At 45.5% G+C, this 19,433-nt stretch overlaps 1 protein-coding gene across 4 annotated transcripts in view; it reads left to right on the top strand.

Moving 5' to 3' along the window:
• The window catches only part of LOC146189782 (protein deacetylase HDAC6-like), a 51,423-nt gene that overhangs the window by 8,590 nt on the left and 23,400 nt on the right, over nt 1-19,433 (top strand). For all 4 annotated transcript variants that reach the window (XR_014707685.1, XM_084604542.1, XM_084604543.1 and 1 more), the window contains exons 7-20: nt 869-999; nt 2,308-2,376; nt 3,417-3,543; nt 4,813-4,878; nt 4,953-5,012; nt 7,241-7,330; nt 8,087-8,196; nt 9,179-9,502; nt 10,995-11,082; nt 13,191-13,231; nt 14,641-14,737; nt 15,230-15,301; nt 15,938-16,068; nt 18,480-18,548. Coding sequence is in view for 3 of the 4 variants with exons in the window: in XM_084604542.1 (XP_084460668.1) it covers nt 869-999; nt 2,308-2,376; nt 3,417-3,543; nt 4,813-4,878; nt 4,953-5,012; nt 7,241-7,330; nt 8,087-8,196; nt 9,179-9,502; nt 10,995-11,082; nt 13,191-13,231; nt 14,641-14,737; nt 15,230-15,301; nt 15,938-16,068; nt 18,480-18,548 (1,475 nt within the window). In the remaining variant the exon portion in view is untranslated. The remainder of the gene's footprint in view (nt 1-868; nt 1,000-2,307; nt 2,377-3,416; nt 3,544-4,812; nt 4,879-4,952; nt 5,013-7,240; nt 7,331-8,086; nt 8,197-9,178; nt 9,503-10,994; nt 11,083-13,190; nt 13,232-14,640; nt 14,738-15,229; nt 15,302-15,937; nt 16,069-18,479; nt 18,549-19,433) is intronic.

Below are 19,433 nucleotides of genomic sequence, written 5' to 3'. Positions count from 1 at the left end.
TTCTTTCTTGAATTGCAACAAAAGAGCACGGCACGGAGAAAACAGTGGCTCTGCTACTCTATGAGAAATGGCCCCACCGCAATGGTGCAGTTGTTAGGACATTTAACTGCTGCACCCAAAGATGCTGGATTGAACCCCGGCCGCCGCGGTCACTTTTCAATGGACACAGAAAGCGAGGCACCTAAGTGCGGTATGATGTCAGTGCACGCTAAAGAACCCTATTATAAAGCATCTTTCTGGACGAGTTGGTGGATATCGTACTTTAAAAAGTTAAAGCGCAAAAAAAGACGACCATGCACATACAGTCTGATGGCACACAATACGAGTGCTTGTATTGTGTGTTGTCACCATGTCTGTGTGTGGTTGTCTTTTTTTTTTTTTTTTTGCTGTATAACTTTTTAGTATAAAGAACCCCAGGTGGTCGAAATTTTCGGAGTCCTCCGCTACGGTGTCTCTCGCAGCCTGATTCACTTTTGGACATTAAACCCCATAAACCAACCATAAATTTATTGTTGATCCCTTCTGTACTGTGTGTAGTATTCAGTTTAGTCATATAGTACAGTTTTCTCCATTTACATGTCACTGTTATTGTTGTGTGTAAGCCGTCGCCTAACCGTGCCTTACTACAGCAAGTGGAACTCGGTCGTCTCCATAATCTGCGTTGGCCACTGACCCGGCCGCACCTCCAGTCGCCTTAGTTCAGGATGGCAATGTGATCCCTGTGGTAAGAATGTGCTGGATACTGGCACAAAATGATTACTGCCGAGCACTGAGCGAAGGAGAGTTCAGTTAACTGAAGAGGTGCATACACTTTAGGGCCTGGTGCCTTTCTGCTCTTGGCTGGGTTACAACCCCTCGTGTTGTGCAGGTTCGTAATGGCATGGCCCTGGTCCGTCCGCCCGGCCACCACGCCATGCGCAACGAGTACTGCGGCTACTGCTTCTTCAACAATGTGGCCCTGGCTGCCCGACATGCCCTGGACAACCTGAACCTGAACAAGTACGTCCCTGCTCAACATTATCACTTCTGGAGGCGTTTCTAGTTTCAGTTTCTTTCGGCATGATATAGGGTTAGAGGCCTCTCCTGCAGAACATTCGATGTCAGCGTGGTGAGCAAGAAATCACAAACATGGCTCTGGCAGGTACTAGTTAGCATTGAGTTGGCAGGAGCTTGTTGCTTTTAATGGTGACTTCATGGAGTCCTGCTAGGCATGCAGGGTGGTGCTAGGCATACAAGTATGTGCGGCACATGTATCATTAGCTCATTTCACACAGAAAAAGCAGTGCATACTTCACTACTCAGCGGAAAATTGTCAAATATTCACACAAGGCTTAGTAACACTGTAAATGCGGAGTTTAATACCCTTGTTACACGGGCGTTTTTAACGGCAATTCAGTTGGCGGTCAGTTGAACTGAGCAGCAGTTAGCGGTGTTCTAAAGGTGCTCTAAAGAAATTTTTTTTATGGCTGGCTCTGTATATTGGGAAAAAGCTTGAACAATTGGTGTTTGTCTCCATTTCAATTTTCTGACTACATGATCTTCTTGTGAAGCAGATTTCTTCATTACTGTTTAATCTTTTTTGACCCCATCTGCTCTGTTGTGTTCTGGAACAATACTGCAGGTCAAGACATTTTAAAACTTATTTCTGGTGCAAAATTTTGTCATCAGTCTAGACATGTCTATGGTAACTGCATTGAAAAATAATGCGAAACTGAACATTTTTGCTTTGTAAGAAGAAAAGAATCTAAGAATGTCCTGACCTGCAGCACGCCACTGGAAACACAATGCTAGACCAGAATTCCGTCACATTTTGTTAACAGTGGCTTTGAACAGGAATTAACATAGAAATGTAGTGTAGAAAAAGTGCTCTCGAGATATATAACCATGGATATTTTTGTAAGAGTAGCGACAAAATTATTTCCAATAATTTGAAATAGTTTTTGTAAATTGAACAAGAAATAAAAATAAAAAATTAGCTAACAGCGATGTCCTCCTTTAGCTATAACTGGAAGTGCTTTGATCATAGGCGCTGTTCACATTTCTCTTTGGCCTGGTAGTACAGAGGTTCTTAATTTGAGGACATCATGTGACGCTTTTCTGCGCTCTTACAAAAATTGCTTTACACAGTTTGTAGAGTGTCTACATACGGGCTGTAGAATTGCTTTTGTGGGTGTGTTATCTCGCTCAGCGTGCTGAGTTCTCGCGATATTGTACGATTACTGTCGGCAGGCAGTGTTAACAGTGGGTGCAGTCCTCTCAGCTTGTCCGCGCTACAGCTGACCCTCTGCTTTGCGTGTCTGCACGCAGGGTGCTGATTGTGGACTGGGACGTACACCATGGACAGGCTACCCAGTATGCATTCTATGAAGATCGCCGGTGAGTGGATTTTACGGAACTAGTAGCGTAGTGCTCTTGCCCAATTGATAAGTTACGTTTGTTTCTCTGTGTTTGTGTGTCTGTCTGCATGTATGTACAGCCGGCCAAATTGGCATCTGCGACGGTCGCCTTTTCTGTGTTCCTGCGCTATAGGGTGGATATAACTTGCCTGAAGGTGAAGATTAAGCAAGGGCTTGGTGAGGCCTTGCTTATACTTAAAACTTTCACAGGTTAGCTCCTCTGTAATGCTCAGAATCGCAGAAAATGCGGCCATCACGCATGCCAGCTAAATATTTGGGTGGCTCTACATGCATACGTGACACACCCGCCTTCACCTTCCAGAGGCCCGCATCTGAAAAATCCGTGACTAAGCCAAATTCAAAGACTGAAGGCAGTCAATGTAAAGGAGAAAAATGCATCCAGTACTGACAAAACAATGCTTTTTTTCCACCCAATCAAAGGCTTTATACCATGGAAGGGGTGATTGGTACTTCAGGAAGAATGGGGGAAATGTCAAAAGAAGGCTGTTGTAGATGGGCATTGAAATGAAGACAAGGGTAAGAGGAGAGGAGCTTCAGGACAGTGGAGAAGCTGTCATTGGAGGCAGTTCAGGACAGGAATAGAAGAAGAAACATTAGAAACGACCACATATATATGAGAGGAGAATTATGGTGCAGGGCAAAAGAATAGTGCACATTTTTGGCATCAAAATTACAAGGGGCGCAGGGAAAGTGGTGTATATTTTAAGTGTGTTGAGACTTTGGTTTTTGCAGCCCAAGAGGGAAAGCTATGCTCAGTGATCGTGGTCAGTTATGTGCAGCATCGCTGCATACATGAAATTTATTCTCTTTTCACTCTGACAGTACTGCATTGAGAATGGAATAAACTTAGCTTCTCTTTGTGTAGTTCATATTCACTTGCTTTGTTTTGCAAACCGTGCCATGCGGATTCTCTGACCTCTTTTCTTACGCTGAGCTCATTCACTGCATTGGTTGTTATTGCGAGTGTCTTTTACTGTCCTCCTCTCGCTTGCTGTGCAGAGTGCTGTATTTCTCCGTCCACCGGTACGAGCACGGCGAGTTTTGGCCAGAGCTGCGGGAGTCGGACTTTCCCTACGTGGGCAAGGGTGCTGGCGCAGGATACAACATAAACGTGCCCCTCAATCAGGTGCGTCCCCTGCTAGCGTTGCCCTTCAGTCTGCATGTTAGGCTGAGGATTGTTGAGCTTAGTGCGCTTTAAAATCTCTCTACAATCACAGCCGGTATTTCAGTATGGTGGGAATTTTTTTATTTTCTTTTAAATTTTATTTCAGATACCTCAAGGGCCCTTGGGTGAGGGCTTTAGAGGGGTGGGCAAACAACCTAGTGTTAATTCCTGGCTGAATGCGTTTAGAAAATACTATAAACGGAAATTAAAATGTTCTGAGCACCCTCTAATGCCACAACGGATCACCTGCTGCAGTCAACAACTGCAATCGCCATTCACACAGTACGCATCACAAGCACTAGATGGAACCGCACCGTTCACATTCTCACGAACATTACGATCTCCAATTGCATGGCAGCTATTGTGGGCAGTGAGCGGTGCTGCGTGGCTTTAAGTCAGACGAGAATGTATCTGCGGGAATGCATTTCCAGTGCTGCACACAGGTGTTCATTCTTGGAGGATAACACTTTTTTTCTACTCCAATAGGTTGATGTTCGCTCCCTGTCATACTGCGCCTACTACCTGAAAGCAGTATATACGCTTATTCCATAAAATGAGCACTCTTGGTGTCACCATATCTTCATTGTTATTTCCGATTGTGGAACTAACCGTTTTCGTATCCTTTTTTTTTTAAATTTATTTATTTATTTATTTATTTATTTATTTATTTATTTATTTATTTATTTATTTATTTATTTATTTTATTTATAGGTACTGCGATCTGGTACAGATCATAGCAGGGTGGGAAAACCAAAAAGAAATACAAGCATATAAATGCACTCAAATTCATAAAATTTGCAGGCACTTTTCAAACATTAGTAAAGAACTCTGAGTTACAGTCTCGCTATTAAGTTTATTCCATTACGTAATTGTCCTCGGAAAGAAAGAATATTTAAAACAGTTATTTCGCGCGTTCACCGGGGTTATTGTTAGTGCATGCCTTTGTCTCGTATTATACCCTGAAGAGTAAGTAATATAATTGGAAGTGTTAATATTATAATGACCTTTTATGAGCTGGAAAAGAACTAATCGGCAGATACGATTGCGCTCAGTCACAGAAGGTAATCCACTACGCTTCACAAGCTCGCTGACAGACGCACGGCCATATGAATTAAATACAAACCTAACGACCTTATGCTGTATGCGCTCAAGTTTATGAATGATTGCTGGTCTTTGCCATGGTTGGTGGTCCAAGATAGCATCATAAGCGCATACACGTTCCTTTTGCAGGTGGGCCTTGGAAATGCCGACTACCTGGCCATCTGGCACCAGCTGCTGCTGCCAGTGGCATACGAGGCATGTGGCACTTGTTACCGTGTTCTCACTCTAACCCTAACCAAAGCTAACCCTCTCCCCCTTTTGCCTTGCAGTTCCAGCCCGAACTGGTGCTGATCTCTGCTGGCTATGATGCAGCTCTTGGGTGCCCTGAGGTGAGTGGGGACCAGGTGTAGCGGTAAGGTATAATGTGCGCCCACAGAGAATGCCAACAGTAGGCGTATTTGCATTTATAGGAGCGCAAAGTAGTAGAATGTGAACATCAATATTTCGGCAGACGTCTGCCTGGTCAAGAGGATCCCAAGGCTCCCTTTTGTGAAATCGTGCAGTCCGCCCGGCAATAACCCATCAAAAAGAAAAAAAAAAAAAAAAGTCATAGCTGCTAACTCTTCAGATTTGCCTGGTTGACACCCGATTCTTTAATGAACTTTCCGATTATGACCACTGCTCTTTATCTCTTAATAAGTAGCCTCCGCCCGAGCAAGAATGGTTTTTGGGGAACCGACCCTATGTGACATGCAGATGCATCGTAATCACAAGCGTCACCACCAGTGGATGCACTAGCGCCATCGGCATCATCTTCTGAGCAGCCGACCAAGGCAAGACCAAGTCAAAGCCAAAGTAACTGTGACTGACATAGTGGCTGGTTGCAAGTAATTTTTTTGAGGTTGCAACTGCTTGTGTATACAAGCTACGCTGCTTGTTTGTGGTGCAGAGTGCAAAGTTACAATTCTCTTGTTCTTGAAGTAATGGTGCTATAAAAGCCCGAGAGGAAATCTTTGCAAACATTTTTGCGATCGCTTCTAAATTTCTGTGCTTCGTGACGTTGAAAAAAGGGCGAGGATTCTGCATCCTGCTCAATGCATGGGTGTAAGGTCAACGTATCTAGCGGTGGAAAACTGGATTTGAAACTGAAACTAGTACTGAATTTCACTCATCAATGTGCCACACAACCATCAGCACCTGCTGCTGGTGAAGGACCATCAGTCCTGATTGTGCTTTCAAGATACGTATTGTACTCCGGCAGATTTTTGAAGGCCCCACCGCAGTGGTGCAGGGGTTAGGACGCTCGACTACTGTGCCCAACGATGCGGGATCGAATCCGGCTGTGGCGGCTGCTTTTTGATGGAGGTGAAAAGCCAGGCGCCCGTGTGCCGCGCAATGTCAGTGCACGTTAGAGAACCCCAGGTGGTAGAAATTTCCGGAGCCCTCCACTATGGAGTCTCTCATAGCCCGAGTTGCTTTGGGGCATTAAACTCTCATAAACAAAGCCAAACCAACCAAACCAAATTTTTGAAGCTAGCAAAGTCCGCTGCAAGGTCCCTTCACAAAGGACTTATTAGACACTTGTTGAAAGTTTGGGCGAAACACCCCTACATTTTTGCACGAGTAAAAATCTCCTGATTTCTGATCTTGCGAGGTTGGCAGTCATGCATTGTTCGCTCCCTAATACATGTAACTCTTGCATTAGCAACATCTTTTTCTGGAACACTGGCGGTGAATTTCTTGCTCGCGCCCAGTCAAGTTGAAGAAGGTACTGAGTCTGCACCGAAATATTGGTTTTCTCTTATGAAACTTCCGTCGAAGTGTGACAGTGTTTACTTTACATGGCACTTGTTCGGGCTACAAAATGGAAGTTGTAAATCACATAATTAAAAGAATGGTAAACAGTACAACTTTGGTAATGTGTTGCAGCAGTTCAGAAACAGCAACAGTATGCTTGGTGCGGTAGAAATGCAGGAACTATTTTGTTATGCTGTACTTGCACATTGTTACTGTACAGATAAATGCTATGAAATACCTGTTAAACAACTTGCTTTGAGGAAGACCAAGAAAGTACTTCAAGTCATGTTTTTTGTCAAAAAGGTGAGGGGATATTACACGCTGCAGATATTTAATACACTTGGTGGAGCGTTTGGCAACATTAAACGAGACTAAAAATGTCAATAGCAATGAGAAAAATGGTGTTTATTTTTGCAGATCAATCGCTGATGGTTGCTTTCGTGTCAAATTTTCTTTGTTTGGTCATGTTTTCCATTACCTTCAGGTGGATGTCCTTTCACTGGATTTTGATATTGGTCATGCAAAGCAGTTGTATTTTTTTCTTGTAATGTATTGCTTATCGGTCATTGTGTCTATTGTTTGTAATATTGTGCACTTGCAAATAGTTATGAATACATTTTTCATTATTTTATGGCATGCTTTCGTGCACATTTGGGGAATCGACGAGCTGCCTGGACAAGCAGCAAGCATTCTATTCTCAGGTTGAATGAGAAATGAAATGTGCACGGAAGAAGATGAGTAAGTTTTGATTTGATTCGATGTATTAGGAGACCAGTGTTCCAAGAGGCATGATAGCCAAACCAAACCATACTTGATGCAGGGCCTCATGCGCCTGTCACCGGCTGCTTATGCTCACCTGCTGCACCCCCTGATGGCTCTGGCAGGGGGCCGCGTCTGCGTCGTACTTGAGGTCGGTGCAGAAGATTGTGTTGCCTACCTGTGTTCCTGAAACGCTTGTTATTAATCTCTACGTGGATGTGTATGCATCTTTTGTAGCTAGTGCATCTCTGGTATTGCCTGGCTTCTTTAATAGCAGTTGTGCATTTTACCAGAGCATGCAGTTTATGGTTTCAAGATAGCACAAAGTGAAGCTGGTTTCGCAAAACTCGTCTGTGCACTGCCGTGACCTGTCATGCTGTTAGCCGACACCATCACAAAAACTTGCAATACTTTTGCTGAGCTACCAGTAACAGATTTCTTTTCAGTCCTGGGTGAGCTTAATGTAACAACTCTCTGAAACCAATTCTTTGCTAATATTGAATAGTCCACCCATTACTGGCTGATACAACACACTAGCTTCAGCCAATATTGAACGGAGAAAAATACAGAAAAAGCGTGGAATCAGCGTCAAAACTTTGACATCATAATCATCGTCATCATCAGCCTGACTATACCCACTGCAGGGCGAAGGCCTCTCCCATATTTCTAGCTAGCTGCATCCACTTAACCCCTGCGAACTTCTTAGCATCATCTGCCCACCTAACTTTCTGTCGCCCCCTGCTACGCTTTCCTTCCCTTGGAATCCAGTTTGTTATCCTAAGCAACCATTGGTTATCCTCTCTGCGCACTACATGTCCTGCCCTACATTGTAATAGCTGTGCATAACTTTCTGCTGTAGGGATGTGGTTGCCTTTAGAGAGGTTAATGCTGTGTTTCCCCCCGTCAGGGTGGTTACTGTGTGCCATCCCTGGCAGAAGGCGTGGCACTGACTCTTCGCACCTTGCTCGGGGAGCCCTGCCCAAGTCTTCCACATCCACTAGGTGATATCAGTGACAGGCAAGTCGCATTCCAGTCACCTGTTTCGTTCCATGATGCGTGTGTTGAAGTGCGCCTCGGTCGGAGGAACTGCTGCTGGGCGCTTGGCAAGGCCAGGGGAAGGGTTTCCAGGCAGTGCGTGCTCTTTGCCATTTTTATGTGCGCCATCGGACGATTCGCGCTTGTAAAGCAAGCTGCCGTGCTTGTATATTTTTTCATATGCCTTCTCCCACATCATCAACCATCATGATCCTCTTTCTACTCCCCTTCCCCTTCCCCAGTGCAGAGTGGCAGGCCAGATTTTAATCATCCCGGCCAAGCTCTCTGCTTTCCCTTTCAATAAATCCATCCATCTATGTCTAAGCGTATGCATGAGCAATGCATTGCGCATAAAAATTTTAGAAAGCTGCGTGCATACAATGAGGGCTGTGTCCACTCTGAAGATGTATTAAACTTCCTGTCCTTAACTGTATTTTGCAGTTCATATTTCTATTTATATATATTGCATCATTTGTTAGCCAGACTAAGCTAGAAGGTTACTGTAGTTTATGGGGCATTTCTGGTGTAATGGCTGATTCTTAAATCATCATCAGCCTGACTATACCCACTGCAGTGCAAAGGCCTTTCTCATATTGATTCTTATATACCTTAGCTAATTTAGCCTATGTTGGATAGTTATATGGCTACTGGATCGGATACTGGACTTCTGGATTAATTTCTAGATTGGCTTATGGCTTTTGGCTGTTGACTAGCCAGTGTTTAGATACTTTGCCAATGTTGGCTTATGTGGCTACTGTTGGATTGGCTGTGGATCTGTCTCATTTTACGCATACCTCCGGGTGCCGCTCAGCCAAAAAGCTTTCGCCTTATGAGTGTGATTCCTACGCTAGTAAATATGATATTTGCCTTAATTGCTACTAGTGGCAATTCTTTTTCTTTTTTTTTTAACCTGGATTTCGAGTGTTCTACTTTTGACTGATCTTGGCTTGTGGCCTTTATGCAGCGTAACGGAGACACTGCTCAATTGCGTGTCAGTGTTGAGGCCCCACTGGAAAAGCCTCTGTGCCCAGGGCACCACCAGCACCAAGGGTGCAGTGGATGGCGTCGAGCACGTGCCAAAATCTGAGTACCGGGGCCAGCTGGGTGTGAAGCGGCCAGAGCAATTCCCAACGCGGAGTGGGTACTACGAACATCCGCCGGAGGACCGGCAGCGGTTGGAGGCAGAAGTGGAGGCGCTGCGCTCGAGCACGAACCTCAATGTGCCACCGCGTCACACTGCCATGGTGTACGATGTCCGGATGACGCAGCACCGGTGCCTTAGCGAGAGGTCTGTTTGTGCGAACATTTTCTTAGTCTTTTCGGTTGCCGAGTGCTCGAACGCAGCACCAGCCAAGTTGTAGCCGGTCAATTGTATATTTATGACTGGAAACATTTTGTCTCTCAACGGGTAACAAGCGGAAAAACAAAGTGCTCTGCTCGTGAACTAATGCTCTTAGAGTCTAGAAGGGCTCTGGGTGGTTTCAGTGTGCTCAACGCTTTCCGGCTCGCGCCTATTCCCATCGATAGCCAGCTATCATTTCACAATTCGAATTGCCCCGCTTTCGAAGCGCTCCTCAATAAGTGGTGTCATCCCGTCGGAACTAGAGGAACCCTTCTTTCATTTTCGCTTTTGGTTTTACTTTTTCCGCCGTGCCGCGCCCGTCTGAATAGTCTCCGGAGCTAGGTGATCGGCGCTCCTTGTTTACATCATGGCGTCGACATTGCGCGCTGCTGCTGCGCTGTAACGGTGCGTTTCTATGAAAGTTGACGCATTTGAGAACTTGCTTTTGGATGCGAACAGAAGTGATGACTCGGAAGACAAATTCAGCACTTCAGACTTTAGCACTGTCAGCACAACAATGTCATACCGACCCGGAACATCAACACCCATGGCCCGATAAGTTTCACTTTCGCTCCCAAAAAGTTCCGCTTTTGCCGCATGCTGATCGGAAGAAATCAGTGTTCTGAAGGTCACAACTGTTATCTGCAGGGTGTCAACGTCTTTCGGGCGGGATTACTTGCTGCCGCCAGTGCGGAGAGTCGTGCTTTCCGCTAGAAGACAGCCAGGTGTCGACTCGGCGTTGTCAACCTCGACTACTGTTTACGTTTCTAACTCAGCAAATACTGCACACAGAAAGCTAGAATTTGCAGCAATGTTGCACTCGTCCCTGTTTTAAAAAACTTGTATGTTGAATTTTTTTTCTTTTTGTGTCAAGAAATTTTGATGCTTTTGTGCGTTTTTTAACTACAACTCTTTTCTGATAGTTTTGTTCGTTTTTTTTCATCACTTACACAATAAATATGAAAGTGTTAAGTAGGGTGTAGGCAGCTGCAACTGAAACAAGGTCAGCCGGTTTGTAAACAGCCTGTAATCTCATTTTTCAATTTTTCAACCTCAAGTTAGACACTTGGCTAATTTTACTATGGATTCATAGCTGGAATGAGCTAAAAGGGCTTAATGCTGCTTTTCGAACAAGCAGTGTAGAGCAGTGGAATTTGGCAGCAAGGGCAGATGAGTAAAGTAGGCAGCCATTTGATGATCTCAACTGGTGGTGGCAGGTTGCAGCATTTTGCTCTGAGTTCTACCTCCAGCCATGGGATATGTTTGGACACGCCCACATTTTTAATTTTTCCCAGGCTGAGGCAGCTAAATCTCATCAGGTTGTGTAAGTGTTCAAACCTTTGTGCTGTGGTTGGCCGTGGCTCATCTATAGTTAGGTGCACTGCCACATCATGATGCTGCTTTGCTCGGCTCACAAGCCACTAACTCTGCTGCGCAGGGGCCATCCGGAGCGGCCTGAGCGCATCAGCAAGCCTTGGGAGGTGTTGGGAAAACGTGGACTCCTTGACCAATGCCTCCTCCTTGATGTAAGTGTCTTCCTCTCTCTACGTTGGGCAGGGACTAAGGCCAGGTACACGCATTGCGCAGAGCTTAATTTATTTGGTGGTTTGGTAGACGAGCTGGCACCGGAAGGAAGGCAGCATGGAGTTACAGCACCAGTTACTACATGTGCATGCCGTTAAGGGGCAACAGGGATCTTGATGGACCGAAAATCTTGAAAAGAAAAACACACACAAAAAAAAAAGACTTTTTGAAAACATTTTAGAAATCTACAGCCCATCTGCTACATTACAATTGTAAGTCGACCCCATTTATGAAATTCGAAAATCCGAAGTTGGGGGTCGACCTGGAATCAGTACCAAAGCATGGCACTGTTAACAAGAGCTAGACAAAAAACCATATCAGAGAGGCTACGGCAAATTTGTTTTCTCTACAGCTTTAAGATAGAAGAGCCGACACCAATCATTCGTTAAGTTCGCGTCATTGCGCGGTCGACTTTACGGCCGGCTCATCATTTATGCCGAAGCAACAACTGTGCTGTGGGCCGCAACATCGAAGCTTCTAAACGGGTTATTGACCTGAATTGGTGCTGTAAACAGCTTAGGGCGAAAGATAATTACCTGTCAGACTATGATGGCCGGTAGCAAATACCCAAAACTAATCTCTCGTAAGGCACACAAACAAGTGGAACCAGCACACGGCAGAACCAACACAGGCAAAGGTGGGGAATGTCGCTCTCAAGGTTCGTTTACAGGCAACATTAATACCGAAACAAGTGGAAGGTTGGACAGCCATCAATGTAGCTCAGTTGATAAGAGCACCAGGCGCGACTTCCGGATGTCGTGGGTTCGGTTCCCACCATCCTTTATAAATCTTTCACCCTTAACTGCTTACAGCGCTAATTCGGGCCAACAGGAAAATGAAATCGCCATAAATATACTGATCAAGGCTGTGCACTTTCATTGCATAGAGCCTAAAAATAAAGAATGTTCGAAGAGCCCTGTCCCCTCTTACTGAACTGGGTCACCGAGAGGTGCATTGCTAATTCAGCTGGAACAGGGAGTTGCCCGCTACACACCAAGGTTGAGAGATTGGATCCAGACAACGGGAGTCTCATCTATCTGTGAAATCACTAATTATTTATGAATGCCCAGAATTTCATGAGAAGTTTTCAATTATACATCAGAATGTACCTTGATTAGATTCAGAACTCTTAGTGTGATTTTTTTCCTCGAGCTTTTCAAAGTAGGCGAAGTAACTTTTGCAACTAGGCTGAGAAGCTACTAGAGGAAACGAGCTTTTCAATGAACTTTGGTCACAGTCATAGACAGGAGCTGTGGATGTGGAAAGGAGGCGGTATGGGTTGCTGAGAAAGCGAAGGCATTGACAGAGTCTAATAGAGTAAGGAAAGCAAAGGATGGCAAAGTGGCGCAGGACTGGGCAGCTGAAAACGCCAAGTGATGGTGGAACAGCGATGACGGTGGCTGAAGCTACATAGGAGGATGCGCGCACTAAATTATCGGAGGCTTGGCTTCACTCCATTGTGACCCATGCATCTTAAGCATCGCCTCTCGAATAACATCGACATATCAGCTCCTTCCTTATTTTAGCATGTTTTTTGCATTTCCTTAGCGGGCCTTCCACTGTGGTTGGCCCGAATAGTTTGAGGTGTTAATAGTAGTCGTAATAATAATATCTGCTTTAAATTATTCTTTAGTCCCAAACACCTCGCATGTTTTATTCATGCAAATATGTAAAATAATGCTTTTTTCGTCACATCATACTGTCTTTACCACCAATGTATTTTACAACAATGGCATCAGAAAAGAGAATATGATTGCTAACAGATAATTGTGCAAAAAATGCCTAAATCTTCAGTTTCTTATGATATCATGGGAAATTGGGGTCACGCTTACCCTTGTCAAATCTATTTGTAATGTTAGAACCAGTCACTCTACTATTTACCGTTTTATTTTTATGTATCTTGCTGGGCCATGGCTTTTTAAACATATCTTGTAAGCAGCGTTTCAGAAACAGTCCGTTCTTTAGTTTCATTGATTTGTTGCCTTAAGTTGCTGAGATTTGAAGTCGCTGTCAGCTGAGAGTTTCGTGCATACCTGTTCTCTCCTTGCAGTCTCGGTCTGCCACCATTGAGGAGCTGCTGCTGATTCACGAGTGAGTTGCGGCCAGATTTAGCTGGGCTACCATTTCCTTACTCGTCCCACCTAGGCGCTGCTCGATGCAGTCCAGAAAAGGCTTAGGCCACATTTGGATCTCTTGCTGCACACCGATTAGTCTTATTTGAGAAGCTAAGCAGATGTGGTGTTAGTTAGACATGCGGTAGTTGAAAAGAGAAAGTTCCTGAGCCGGTGGGGGCACCCTGAAACGCGTCCACAAGAAGAGACGTTAGACGTGGACCAGCACCGTGCAGGTCTGATGTCTCATCTTGAATAAGCGTCTTTTGTATTTGCTGGTACTGCCATTATTGAGGCGAAAGCCTTTAATGCCTCATCGTTGTCAGCAGGAGCTGTCTGCAGAGGGTGCCACACTTTCGAGGGAGATATTTAAAAATAAATAAATATACCTTGTCTCCACTGGGAATAAAATTTTCATCCCTTGGATTCTCAGCCGATCGCTTTACCAACTGCGCCACGCCCTGGATCGTTAAACGTTCATCATAATTTTCTTTGCATACCGTGACGATGATAGCAGGATTCTGCGAGTGACAGATACTCCACCTTTAATTTCCTGTAAACGAATTATAGAACGCCGGTGAACTTTGATGCCTTCAACGAAATGCTGGTTGTGTTCGACAAGGGGCATGATGTACCGTCACAACAAGTCACCAGGCGATTCATGCATATACGAAGCTGACCCCGCCGGGCGTCTGATCCAGGCGTTCGTGCGGTGCCTTTCATTTGCCGCTTCCTCAAACGCCGCACCATACAGCAAACAGAAGCAGACCGAGATGTCTAGGAGGCATTAGTACAGCAGGCATAAGCAGCGTTTGAAATTGATTTACAGGATAGAAAAGGTGCTGTATCTGTCACAATTCTCCGTGGATACATGTACCATGTCGTAAAGAAAGGCAGGTGGAAGTGAAAGAAGAGAGGGAGATGGAGGGGCCGTAGTGGAGAGCTAGATCCACCGCACTATAATGGTTTTCGCCTCATCTCACTTTAGTGGTCCAAAGTGCCCTCTGGAGTTTTTTACATTTCAAGATGCAGTAGTTTTTCAGAATCCCATTCTTGAACTAACGCAGTTGGTGAAAGCTTCTTGTGCTTGCAGGGTGTGAGGTTGTGCTTATAAATTAACACTATGCAACACACTGTTGTAGAAAGCCTGTTTTGTGCGGTAAAGGAATACCATCACTGAATTATAGGGACAGTGTTCCAATTGTCTTTTAAATAGTAAGGCTAAGTCGGCACAGGTATCAGTCATGACATGCAAAGGCAACAAAGGTGCAAACTCCTCATGCATAGGCTGCATCACCGAGCACCTCTGGTGTCCGAAACTGTGCCGATGCTCACTGCCACACTTTGCCGCTCTCGAACCGCATGTGACCTGCCCCATCTCTCGTGCAGCAAGGAGTACGTGCACACGATGCGCAGCTCTCAGGATCTGCGGGGTCGCGACCTGATTGAGCTGCAGGAGAGGTACTCGTCACTCTACCTGTGTCGTGTGAGTGATTCAACCTGTTTCCCATATTTGTAAGGTCTGAGTTGCCTATTGTAGCCTTGCAACCTCTCCTATACTGATCTGCCATTTACACAAATTGTCCAGTGATTTTTGAGGAACTCCATTTCGCCTGGAAACGCTGAATCTGCGACTTTGCCTTGTTCGTTAGTTTTCTCTTTTTTGTTTTTCTTTTTTTCGTGCAGTGTCTAAAGATTTGTTTACAATGAAGAGTTCCAGACATCATGCAGTCGATTTTTATCAGTTTCTCCTGCTCGCTCGCCCGTTTGGCTAGGGTTCCGGGGCTCTCGTGTATTAATGAGCCAAAATAAGTGTAGCTCGACTCATTCCTTTTGTTGCCCTGTGCTTGCCATTATAAATGTCTTTTGTCTATGAGTAAATAAATGTCTATAAAAGTGTATTGGGCTATTGTCTGTGTTTGTTGGCCTTAAATATTGCATTTGGTAGTGAAGACTAAGCTATTCTTGATCCTTGCAGGAAAGCTTCTCCAGTGCTCTCCTGGCGGCTGGTTCCCTGCTTCAGCTTGTCGATGCTGTCTGCATGAAGAAGGTGCGTCCTGTCTGGGACTAACTGAACTGCAAAGCTAAGGCTTGCGTGTATGCCTTAATTGTTAGTTTACAGACTCAAGGGAGCATTGGGATGTCACATTCATCGGTGTGCAGTAGTTGTGGTGGAAGTAAAGGAAGTAGCGGGTGGGGCTACAGTAGAGCCAAGGGGGCTGTAAAGGGGATAATTTTAACAGTCGCCTTGCTTCTCATTGGTGTGATGTTGGAGAGAGAGGGCATTATTCAGTGGAAGCAGTTATCAAAGAAAAAATTGTAACACTCTCTATGAGAAAAACTTGTTCTTGCACAGCAGGTAATGGCGAGTTTGCATTGTGAGAAGGTTGTCAATGAAATGCTTTTTGGAGGTTGCATCTTGTAGCAGTACACATAGGTACGTGATTGTGTTCGTTGCGCCGCATTTCTGGATACTATGCAGCTCCAACTCTCCCCTCAAGCTGTTATTTTGCTCGGATCTCTCCATGAAAGATTACCAAATCTCTTGATGGTAGCACCTGTTTATGTCTTCTGTACAATACACAATGTCAAGTGGCAGCCCACTTTTGGGCTCTTTCTTTTTGTCCCCTGTCATTACGTTTCTCGTTTGCATTGAACTTTAGTGCGACTTTGTGTGAACGTACAGTGTGTCAACGGCATGGCATTGATTCGGCCGCCTGGTCACCATGCTGAGCGAGACGTGGCCAGCGGCTTCTGCCTATTCAACAACATGGCCATTGCCGCTCGACATGCCCTCGACACACATGGGCTGCAGCGGTGAGTAGTGTTCACATTTAGAGGATGGGAAAAGTTTCCAGTGGAGCTTCTAATGCACTAGCATGCATAATTTTGATGTACTGTTTACAGGTACATCAGTATTGCCTTTGGTCATATTGGGCACCTCATACTATTCTACACGTGCAGCGTGTTCACTGCAATTCTGTGTATTTGTGTGTGCCGTTGTACATGTCTAATGCCTGCGTAAGGCTTACAGTCGTCATGCCCAGCTAACCTGACTACCGCATAGCATCCACAGTAGAGCGGGATGATGAAAATATCTACATGCAGCCAAAGAAGGCTGAACCTTTGTTCAGCCTCAGTCCTCAGTCCGTAAGTCAACGTTTTGAGGACTTGTCATCGCCTAGGCACAGCATGTGTTTGTTGTGTTACGTTCTTTGAATGGTACCGGACTTCACACATATTTGACAACGCTGACCAGATTGCATCCCATCTCCTCCTCAAAATGTTAAGCCGCGTTCAGACTACGTGCGCATCCGTCGTAAGTATCGTATTTATCGCAGTGCGCATAGTGGCTGGAACTCCCGTTTACGTAGCTTGCGACCGCGCATGTTCACACTGGGCCGTTCGGTAAGATGCGTTCTTTACGACCGGCCAATCAGCGCTCTCAACATGGCGCCGGTTAGCAAGCGGCTGATAGCGGAGGTCTGGGCTCTTCAAGCTCAAAATGAGATGTGAAAGAAAAGACTGGACACACAAATAAAATACGAAAAAGAACAGTGGGTATATTAAGAATTAACAACTCGATTATAAATACACTTCGTTTCACACACGCACGTTCGCACACAGTTTTCAAACGTCCGCTCACCGTGCTGACGCACCGCTCACTCCTTCGCTCATTTCTTCACGCGCCCGTTCTCATTGTCGACGTATCGCGCACTCCTGCTCGGTGTCCCGTGATCGCACTCTCTCGCACCAAACCAGGCGTACGGTCCGCCTGCATCCCTGCTTGCGATTTTACCAGTGCCCCGGAGCGATCTTGGAGACGGGCCGGGGCGGTGACTCAAAGGCCGTACTACTGACTCCAAACAATGAGCTGGGGCGCGCGGCAGACGCAGAAACGTCCGCGGAACCTCGTCCACCCTCAGAAAATGCTGTTTTCTTTTTCTCTTTTACGGTGAGCTTCTTTCAAACTTCGACGAGTCCGCACCAGCTCCGTTCTGCGGCCCGACCGCAACGTCGCCCCGCATCGGCCTTTCGCTGCAGGCCAACTGTTTCCTCACTTGTCAACGGAGCCGATGGGCTGCGAGAATGCACGGGGATGAAGCGGGCATCCCCCGCCTCCATAACCTCACTTTTCTAAACTAGAGGAAACATTTGCTTGTTGAGAGCTTGTTCGCGCATGAAAAAACGGATTGATAAACCACTTACTACTTTGACTCAGCGCATTGACAATTTGCAGCCAGGCATCGTTTTGCACTTCTCTCCGTGCGATTTCAGCTACTCTTAGTGAAGAGCCGGCCTCTGTCGAACTTTTTTTATGAGAGGCTGATAATTCCTCAGCGAAGATTCCGCACTGCACATGATCAAGCTGCGGACAGACACAATCACCGACACAACACCAATAACACCGGCGAGCCGAGACACTGCAGCAGAGTAGGAGCGTTGGATGATGTCGCCTACTAGTGGTTTGCGCGCGAAATCTGGGAGGACCGGAAGCCCCGTGACCGGAAAGGGAAAACCGAAACGGCTGTGCGCATTGGTTACGCGTAACAGACGTATCTGTGCTAGTCGTAAAAGTCGCGGGTCCTCCGACATTTACGCCCACGCTGGGTGCGGACGTTACGCATCTTACACTCAATGCGACAGCAGTCTGAACAGCCACATTACGTTTTTTGCGCTTACGCTTACGATCCTTACGAACGATACGTGCGTTGCGCACGTAGTCTGAACGCGGCTTTACCTCTGCAACTCAACTCATCATGGCTTCACATAAAGGTTTATGGCTAGCAACTAAGTCTTTTCTGTTGGCTAGTTCACTTTGGGTGGGGCCTTGTACTGTAATGCTCATTCTTGGCTGAGATCGTCCTTTTTAGCATTGGTGTATTCAAAAAGGGTGATTTGTCTCTGACACTGACCACGTGCGCATTTTCAGATTTATTCTTTGCTTTCTGCATTTGAAAGTTCAGTGAATCGTAATATGTAAAATCATGTACAGTCTCTAGTGGTGTTCGGACCAGGGTGAAGTTTTCTTTCACCCACGACGTTTGTCAGAAATCTGTAGAGCTTTCTTCTGTAGCCATATGACTGCACTGAGGATGATGCTAATGAGTAATTAGTCTCTTATCGTTCAGTGATGTGTAAAATCGCATTTTTACACTCTTGTACAACTGCTCTCTTCACTATAGCCAACCACTGCTTGTGATGGTGCGCCATTCTTTTCTTCACAGCATACTTTTGGTGGACTGGGATGTACACCATGGCAACGGAATCCAGCACGCCTTTTATGATGACCCCCGGTGAGTGCCACTTTTTCACGTTGAAGTCCCAGCTTTCAGTACTTGTCATTTTTTAGCCGTGTGCGAACTCCCTCTGGGCTTACATGCATACAGTATCCTGTACATAGCACTAAAGTACATTGGTTCCATCAGACTAACTTGATGGCCCCAACTGTTCTCTGTGTATAGAGGTTTGTGCTGCACCATTTTTGACCAGCAGCCACCGAAACCAGGAACTTAGTAACTGTTTCGCTATTATGTATATAATTGGTTCACAGGAAGGGAAAGGCGCAGTATCTGTCACACTTGCTCTGTGGACACCTGAACTGCGCCATAGGGAGGAAGGTTAGAGTAAAGTGGAAAGAGAGAAAGGGGAGCCGTAGTGGAGGGCTACAGAGTAATTTTGACCACCTGGGGATCTTTAACGTGTGCTGACATTCCACAGCACATGGACGCCACTTCATTTCACCTCCATTGAAACGCAGCCGTCGTGGTCGGGTTCGAATTCGGGAACTCCGGCACAGTAGTCTGGCGTCTTACCTCTGCACCACCATGGTTTCACTACATTCTTATTTTTAAACTTGGTTAAAATTCCGTGCTTTTGATACAAAAGGCTGAGACAGAACATACAGGGGTACAACGTGCCAGAGAAATACAAACCCTTGAACCTTTTTCTCTGATATAAAAAAATTTTGCTGGGTTTATAAAACTGTAGATAATTAGTAGGTAAAATAATCCAAATATTCTCGATTGGAAGTAAGTAAAGTCACTAGGTATGCGCGAATATTGAAATTTTCGAATACAAATCAAATACGAATATGAGACAAAATTGCCTTTAATATCGAATCGAGTATCAAATATATAGTGATGGGGGGGGGGGGAAGGTGGCAAATTAAAAAAACATTT

The sequence above is a fragment of the Amblyomma maculatum genome, chromosome 5 (genome assembly GCF_055883805.1).
Source record: "Amblyomma maculatum isolate TAMU_Amacu chromosome 5, ASM5588380v1, whole genome shotgun sequence".
NCBI lineage: Eukaryota > Metazoa > Arthropoda > Arachnida > Ixodida > Ixodidae > Amblyomma > Amblyomma maculatum.
The sequence above is the reverse complement of the archived record's forward strand: the minus strand, read 5'-3'. Positions and strand labels throughout refer to the sequence as shown.